This window comes from Aphanomyces invadans, assembly GCF_000520115.1.
Source record: "Aphanomyces invadans strain NJM9701 unplaced genomic scaffold supercont1.36, whole genome shotgun sequence".
In the NCBI taxonomy this organism is placed as follows: Eukaryota; Oomycota; class Saprolegniomycetes; order Saprolegniales; family Verrucalvaceae; genus Aphanomyces; species Aphanomyces invadans.
Genome location: NW_008580181.1, coordinates 406,738 through 414,417, shown reverse-complemented (window position 1 = coordinate 414,417; position 7,680 = coordinate 406,738). Strand labels below are relative to the sequence as shown.

The 7,680-nt window shown below is 57.0% G+C and overlaps 3 protein-coding genes across 3 annotated transcripts in view; 1 reads left to right on the top strand and 2 right to left on the bottom strand.

Annotated features, from left to right (window-relative positions):
• The window catches only part of H310_12163 (TKL protein kinase), a gene marked incomplete at both ends in the record, with an annotated part of 3,169 nt that extends 1,745 nt beyond the window's left edge, over window positions 1–1,424 (bottom strand). The window contains 2 exons of the mRNA XM_008879144.1: window positions 25–1,221; window positions 1,282–1,424. Of these exons, the coding sequence (XP_008877366.1) occupies window positions 25–1,221; window positions 1,282–1,424 (1,340 nt within the window). The remainder of the gene's footprint in view (window positions 1–24; window positions 1,222–1,281) is intronic.
• A 706-nt stretch (window positions 1,425–2,130) lies between these two features.
• On the top strand, window positions 2,131–3,087 carry H310_12162 (hypothetical protein). The gene is made up of 4 exons (XM_008879143.1): window positions 2,131–2,197; window positions 2,261–2,387; window positions 2,451–2,585; window positions 2,644–3,087. Exons 1-4 carry the CDS (start codon window positions 2,146–2,148, stop codon window positions 2,957–2,959), a joined length of 630 nt encoding a protein of 209 aa, XP_008877365.1. The 5' UTR covers window positions 2,131–2,145; the 3' UTR covers window positions 2,960–3,087.
• H310_12161 (hypothetical protein) lies at window positions 3,080–7,508 on the bottom strand. Its single transcript, XM_008879142.1, has 16 exons — window positions 7,351–7,508; window positions 7,209–7,294; window positions 6,865–7,156; window positions 6,359–6,800; window positions 6,113–6,282; window positions 5,959–6,060; window positions 5,724–5,913; window positions 5,454–5,671; window positions 5,207–5,407; window positions 5,034–5,150; window positions 4,797–4,987; window positions 4,634–4,745; window positions 3,974–4,514; window positions 3,757–3,920; window positions 3,501–3,687; window positions 3,080–3,459 (listed from the first exon to the last, which is right to left on the bottom strand). Exons 1-16 carry the CDS (start codon window positions 7,477–7,479, stop codon window positions 3,119–3,121), a joined length of 3,483 nt encoding a protein of 1,160 aa, XP_008877364.1. The 5' UTR covers window positions 7,480–7,508; the 3' UTR covers window positions 3,080–3,118.
• Between the last annotated feature and the right edge of the window lie 172 nt (window positions 7,509–7,680).

Here is a 7,680-nt window from a genome sequence, read left to right as displayed (position 1 = left end):
TTGAGGCTCAGCCCGAGGTCGAACCGCGTCCGGAGCCGAAAGTAGCTCCACAGCGCGACAACACTCGTGAGGAACCCCTGCAGGTCGTACGGGACAAACGTGAGTAGCATAAACTGAACCTTCCGCTTGATCGCGTTGATGGCACTTTGCGAATTTTGGCGAAATTCGGCAGGCTGGACTTTCGGCGAATGGTCGGGCAGCTCGCGCAGGATGGTCAAGACCGAAAACATGCCGAGGGAGATGCCCCACGTGACAACAAACACGACAATCAAGTATGTAGCCACCGATTTGAACGTGCGGCGGGCGTGCTTGGGGTACAGCCCATGGATCTTGTTGCGAATGCGAAAGTAGAGCAGTGTGACTGTGCCAAGACCTATCGCGGGCGCAATCATGTTGTTCAAGAGCCGTGTTTCGTCGCTCGTGCACACCCATGGGTTGTACTGACACGTGTCGGACGTCGGCACGGGAGGCACTGTCGTCCACGAAATAGTTACTGCCACAGCCACGCACATTGACAGTATGCCGACAATCCATCGGCTCGTCTTGCGATCGACTTGCCGGGTGTCGCACAGCGCCTCGACGGGCGACCCCACCGACTGCAGGAGCTGCAGAGTCATTGCAATCGTGAACGCAATCTGGCTCAAGTTGAACGTTGTGGTGAGGATGCTGCTCGGGAGGCCGCAGTATACGGTGGATTTGCACATTGGGCCGTACGCACCCTTGAATCTCGTCGATGTCGTGATAACGTCGTCGGGTGAGAAGATGGACGCGACGGCCACGAGGAACTTGGATGTGAGCAGGCCCAGCTGCGACAGCAGCAAAGGTAGCATGAGTGGCATCGCGTTGAATCGAAATGTATCCGCCCACGTGTAGTACAGCAGCACGCTTGTGACGCTCAACAGGGACAGGATCCGGCACGTGTTGGGGAGGCTGAACATCATCGCGTCCCACGCCGTCTTGTGGAACCCTGACCATGCAGAATTCGTGGCTCCTTTTGCAGCGGGGGTCGTCGTCGGCGTGACTGCGTTGAATTCGGACGTAACGATGTAGCCTAGCAAGATGCTGGCGGCAATGGCTGCCGCCACCAAGATGCACGCGACAAACATGCGCGTGGGTGTGTACACGCGGAAGCACCGTGTTTGCCACGACTCGGTTTCAGTCGGTGCACTTTTCGTGGGCGATTGAAGAAACGAGAAGTCGCTGTCGCTGTCGCCACGGTCCCTAGAGGTATCAAAAGTTGTCCGCGTCGTTACCTCGTGATGCTAGAGTCGACACACGTACTTGCACGCACTCAGGTCGAGTGCATCTGGCGTCCAGGACCTTGCGCGATATGCGCCCAAGTCCATGCCCGCCGCCTCTTCCGACGAGCTCGTCGTCGCGCAGACCGGAGGCGATGGTGGCTTCCGCGCCAACGCCGATTCCATACACAAACCCGTATTGCTTGAACAGGTGGCTGTTTCTCCAAAAAAAATATAGCCAGCCCAGCGAAAAATCTGATTTTCTTGCATTTTTTTCCCACTTTTCTGGACAGAAGTAGAGCGCCGCGCGTGTGCTGCCGAGTCACAAAACTTCCATGCCAGAGCCACATTATCGCATGACCGAAGCGTGTGTCCCTCTCGTCCCCTTCGTTCTTCCGCGCGAAAGCACCCTCCATCAGCAACAACGACGTGGCACTTCTGGTCTAGAGCGCGCAAGCGATCGTGCTGCACCTATAGAAAACTCGATTATGAACGTGCTGAGTCGGGCGAAATCTGAGTATTGGCGTCATTAAATTTGGTCATATTTTTATGAAAAATTTCAGCTTTTGATCAATTCAAAATCATATCGTCACTTTGTCGTGCAAATGACGCTGCTAGGACTTGGTAGCCCAGCTGCCCGAGACTACGAGTAACGAGTACACACGGCCCATGAGAGCTACGGGCGGTCTGCGAAGGTGGTCTCCTTCGCCTCCATATCCCATCCAGTCGATGAGGTTGTGGAGATATTCCCAGCCCTGCTTTTGATACACACTTTGTCGGACCTATTTCCACCTTTCAAAAAGACAAAATCGAACACCGTCGATTGAAAATATCGTTTGGATCGATCGATTTTGAGTGAATTTTCCAAGTCGGCATTTTGTTTCCGGATACCCTCGCTCACTTACGGATGAATTCTGTTGGCCGAACCGCTCACAGGATGCCGCGGAAGTTCGCGCTTGGTATGTGTGGCAAATGCGACAGTAGTCCCGGTTGATGGCGCTTGATCGTGTGGACATGGGTAGATGCGTTTTGCTTGCGCCAGTTCGACGACCCAAACTATAAAGGGACGCAGCTGCATCATGACAAGATGGCGTTTGAGGCCAAGATCAACGAACTCTTCGACAACAACGACGTGGCCCTCGTCGATGGGTACATCTCCACTTGTCTGTCAATTCCTCGATTCAAGCATGCTCATGATTGGGATCCTTGTAGCTACGCTCCCTTTTGCAAGCACTTGTTTGTTCCCAACTTTGTTGGCGCGCGTTTGAGTTCTGCGACGATTACTCCTGACAATGCGCACTTGTTGCAAAGCGACTACATCTCGCGCGTGCCTACCGAGCTGCCCGTGTATGTCCTGCACATACTATGGAGCCACCTTTGTTAATCGGGCTCCTGTCGTGTGTAGGCTGACGCGATGGTTTCCGCTGTCGCAAGTTACTCCTGGAATTGCGACATACCTCGACGTGATTCTGTACAGCCGTGAGCAAATTGAGGCCGAGCACCGCGCCACCGGCCATACCCCCGACACAGTCAACGCTGACGTTCCGTGGGGCATCATTTCGGTGAAAGCGCAGAACGTGCCACACGAACTCCCCATGAACCCTATCACGATGATGCGGAATGCACTCGGCAAGGATGAAGGCGGGTCCGGCGTCCCGCTCAAGCGTGAAGCGTACTTGGAAGCCGTGGCGTACTGGTCCAAGAATGCGGTGATCCAGTGATGCAGATCCCCCCGTGTGGTTGCGGTGTGCGGTGCCGCGCCTTGTGGGGCGGCTCATCTTGTTCACGCGACATTGCATCGCGATGACAGTTATATTTTTGGCCAATCAAACGCATCTTCATGGAAATACGTCGTTCTGATTGGCTTAATCGAAGGTAGTTTATTGCTGCCATGCATGGGCGAGCTTCAGGTGGTAGCTGAGGACAGACAGTGTGGAGGGGTTGTCTGCGTCCGGCGAGTTCGTCGCCGCTTCCTGCTGCTTGAGTAAAGCGAGGTCGGCCATCTCTTGGCGCAGGTCCAGAGGTGGAAGCAAGTGCTTGGAGGGGACCTTCACCTTGATCGGTTTATCGGGTTTGATTGAAGCCGCAGCCTTCGGTGGTAACGCCGGCATGGATATCGACCGTTCCATGATGCTGTCGACTGTGTGGATCGTTCGCTTCTTGCGCGCGTGTGTTGACCGCGTCACATGGTTTAACTTGCCAATGTCATGCAGCACGACATCTACGACAGACATCAACGCTGTGCGCATCAAGTTGGCTTACCCAGGGATGCATTGAGTTGAGACTCTTCGTCATCGGGCGCGCGAAGAGCCCGCCGTTCCTTGCGAGCCACAAGCTGACCAAGGGTTTGGTATCGGGCAGCAGTTCGTGGTGTGATAACGTCGTCGGTGCTGCTCGCGGAGTGCTGTGGCAGGCGGCCGGTAAATGATGCAGGTGTTGACGGCTTGGACTACACAATTCAGGCACATGAACGTCCCGTCGTTCGAGCTACGTGGCCCTTTGCTGAGCGTCGAAGTACCTTATTGGGAACACTGGTGGGGCCGTACGTGTTGGAGCCCTTCCCATCCATGTTTTGCAGCAGCGCTGTGACGCCCCGCACTTGCTGCAGCACGGCCTTCGCCCGAGCTTCCTGTGCTCTTTGGCGCAACGAACCGTCTACAGGGACCCGCCACGGCGCATGCACTACACCGATTCGATTTCCCAAATTGGTGGACGAACTCGGCACGGTGCCTCACCTGGCTGGCGGCGCGTGGCAAAGTAATCCAGTGTGCCTTGGTCATTGCCGTCGACGCTCCACGCTTGAATTTTCCCAGTGGCGACGCACGTAAAGATCGTCAACTTGTCCTCGGTGCAGATGGCCCGGGCGAGTTTGGTGATGGCGCCGCCGTCCACTTGCCACTGGACGTCGCTCCCAACCGACTGCGGTGGCGCGGCAATCGTCGACAGCTTAGCGGTTCGAATGGATTTCGACATGGTATCCCATGTGACGTCGACGTGTGTATGTCGTCCTGGATTTGCTGGTGCTGCCGACGCAACTGCTGGCGCAAAAGTCGGGGTGCTGTTTCGTTTCGCAGTCGACGGTCGCGCTGCCGGTACCGCCGTCACAAACGTCGTCTCGGCCGAGGCGTCGTCTCCGTCATCGTTATCGTCCATGTTGTTGGAATGGCGGACCGATAGGCCGCTTTCCACCACGGCAGAGTACGGAAGCGTCCACCGCACAACTTCGCCCGCCTCGTCGCCTGCAAATACCATCACCCCTCGGGAATCGCCGCTCGCCTAACATAAATACACTGGTTTGTCATGGCGATGGTCCGCATGCCACCAATTCTCCACACAAACGAGTTCCTGGTTGAGCGATGCCCCGCCTGAAGTGTACAGCAATGGATGGCGCGTACTGGGTCGGGCACGGTCAAAATGCTCGAGATGGCAGTTCCTGGACTGGTTGAAGGCTGCGACGACACTGCCCTTGGGGAGCAGCCACGTACAAGTTGAAAAAGGCAACGTTGGCTGTACGCAATTTCCTGAACACCGACATGATTCAGGGCCATACACACGTACGTGGAGGCAGCGGGGGCTCCAGGCGACGGTCGCACCCCCCACAGGTATACATCGCCCGTGCTGACGCCAGCAACGAGACCAGGGTATGTTTGGAGAAATGCCACACAGCTGATATCGGCGGTCGGGTCGGGCGCGATGCACGTTTGCACCAGCGCAGACGTGTCAAAGTCCCACAGCTGGATGTAACTCTCCTGCCGTCCACGCGTTAGCACAAAGGTGGCTCGAACTGCGACGGACCCCGATCGAGCACGATGACACGGTCGCGACGAGTCGAAGCGCGTCGCTGGAGACACTTGTGACAATGTCCATGTCCGGTGTCGAGGTGGCGTTCGTGATGGGCGCTGCGATGGCAATCTATGCCGATGGGAATCCCCCGTCAGGTCACCATGCTCACGGCAGAACAAACGAACTGTGTCACGGCGGGGATGATGCCGTAGGGGAGCCGCGGCGGTTGGAGACAAGCACAGCGATCGCAGCAGCACGGACAACGGCGCCCCTGCAAATGGCACATAGTACCCGTGGGCGTTGTTTTCGTCGCAAATGTGAATCGTCGAGTCGACGGCAGTGGACACGACGCATTTTGCCCGTGCCACGTACGCCAACGACGAAATCTAGTGCAGTTGTCATGGATGCCAGCGCCATGTCGGGCTGACGAACCGCTTGGGCATGCGGGTCGAGCTCTTTCATGAGGTTGCCGTTGACGACATTCACAACGAGGACTTGCCCGACATCGTCCCCCACAATGAGCTTGCGCTCGCGATCGTCCAAGCACACCGCCGTGATGCTGTGCGCCGGTCTGCCGTGGTAGATCACGTGCAGCTCGTACGTCTTGCGCACATCGCCCGTCGCCAAGTCCCACAGGATGAGCCGATGGTCTACGTCGTCGACACATCAGGTCGAGCGGCCAGACATGCCGCGTTGTTGTACAGGTCGCCGCCAAGATGACGTTGAAGGTCGCATTAAAGTCGACAAACAAAAAGTCTTCGCGCTCGCGGACAAGCGCGCAGTCGTGGAACTCGACGGACTTGCCGACGCACAGCAGCAACGCATCCGCTTGCGGCGATGTTGGCCATACGACTTGGCATCGCAGCGGGTTTACGTGCAACGTGTGAAATGTCTAGCCACGTCAAGCGATCACGCTGCATTCGGCGATCGAATCTACCTGCAAACAAGCCCATGTCGAGACGCTCCACACTCGAAGCACGCCGCTTTCATCGCTCGACACCAAGTGGCTCTCGCAGTCGACCGCCGTGATCGCGCACAGCTACAGCCGTCCATTCGACAAAACCAAAACGGATGGTCCATATCAAACGTACGGCCGCATGGTGACCGCTCAATGCTCTGTCAAGGCGGACGGTTGACGTGGCGTTGTCGCCATCGTCAAAGTGCCACACAAGCACCTCCATCGTCGACTCTTCTGCAAACGAGTAGTGGCCAATGCTAGCTAGATATCCAAACTTGACCGAGTACGCGAGCGCTTTCACTCCTACGTCATCCACACACGGGGCAACATCAGTGACACCGACTGGACCTTGCAGAGCGATCCATCTATAGTCTTGCACCTTTCTCGTGCGCGTCGACTACGATATCGTGGCGTCGTTGCTGGCTCTCCTTGGCCATGTCGTGCACCGTGATCGTGCCGTCCATCGACCCGAGCGCAACGGCCGTTCGCGTCGACCGCTTCACCACACACAGGGACGTCACATGCTTGATGCCAACGTCCAGCGGAACGCGCTCCAGAGTTGCAATATCAAACGCGGTGACGAATGCAAACGGATGCTGCTTTTTGCTCGCTTTCTTGTACGTGGACTGCGTCGTGGCGACGAGCAGGAGTTGGTGCGACGGCACCCATGTCAGCGTTTCTTGCGGAACGGTCAGGTCGATTCGTTGCAGGGGAATCGGGTTGTACAGGCGGGTGACGTCCCATAGCGTGATGCAGCCCATCGTTAGGAGTGACGAGATGGCCAGGCTCGACCGCGTTGCAATGTCTTCGATGCACAGCACCTGACGTCGTGGGTTGGCAAGGGGGGGCGTCGGGGGGGAAAGCAAGGGACTCATCGCAGTGTACCTTATGCGCTTGATACGCCGTGTGCAGTCGAATCGTCGACGCAAACCGTGGCTCTGCGTCTCGATCGTGGCCAAACAAGTAAATGTGCACGACGTCCGACCCATGCTCAAAGTACGCCAAGGCCTGGCGGCCAGCTAATATCGCCACTTGCTGGATGTACGTGCGGTCCGCGACCATGGGTTGAATGGAGTTGGCGGCGCCCCCTTTGAACACCAACGGGCTGTACAGCTTGATGGTAGACTGCGCGACAATCGCTTCCTCGGCCTTGGCAATCCCCGCATCCACGATGTACCTGCGACGCCAGATTCCATGACGGCGGACGGACATGCCGTGGGAGGCCGTACCCTGCAAACTCGTCCCACTCGAGCGACCCGTCCCCGTTGACGTCGATTGTTTCGTACAACTCGATCACCGACATGACAAATTCTAGCTATAGGGAGAATTCACGAGTCATGTGATGGATCGCCACCGCCCATGGACGCATACTTCGTTGTGGATGTGGTCGTGGAGGCATTTAATCATGATGAACACGAATTCGTCGACACTCAGCGGCCGCACAAACTTGTTCTTGAGGCGCTTGACGTCGTCGGTGCTCAGCACCATCATGATGTCCATGGTGCGTCGCCCTCGCAGGACGAAACCACAACAGTTTTCACGATGAAACGTCGGGACACATCCAAGGGGGGGGGACGGGTAGAGTGCACAATGCACTATTCCCGGAGACTGACGCGAGCTAGTTCGAAGAGAGCGCGTTTTGGAAAGGCTTCGTGGCGCGTTGGGAGCTTGCTTCCTCGACGCCCCCCCGTATGCACGACA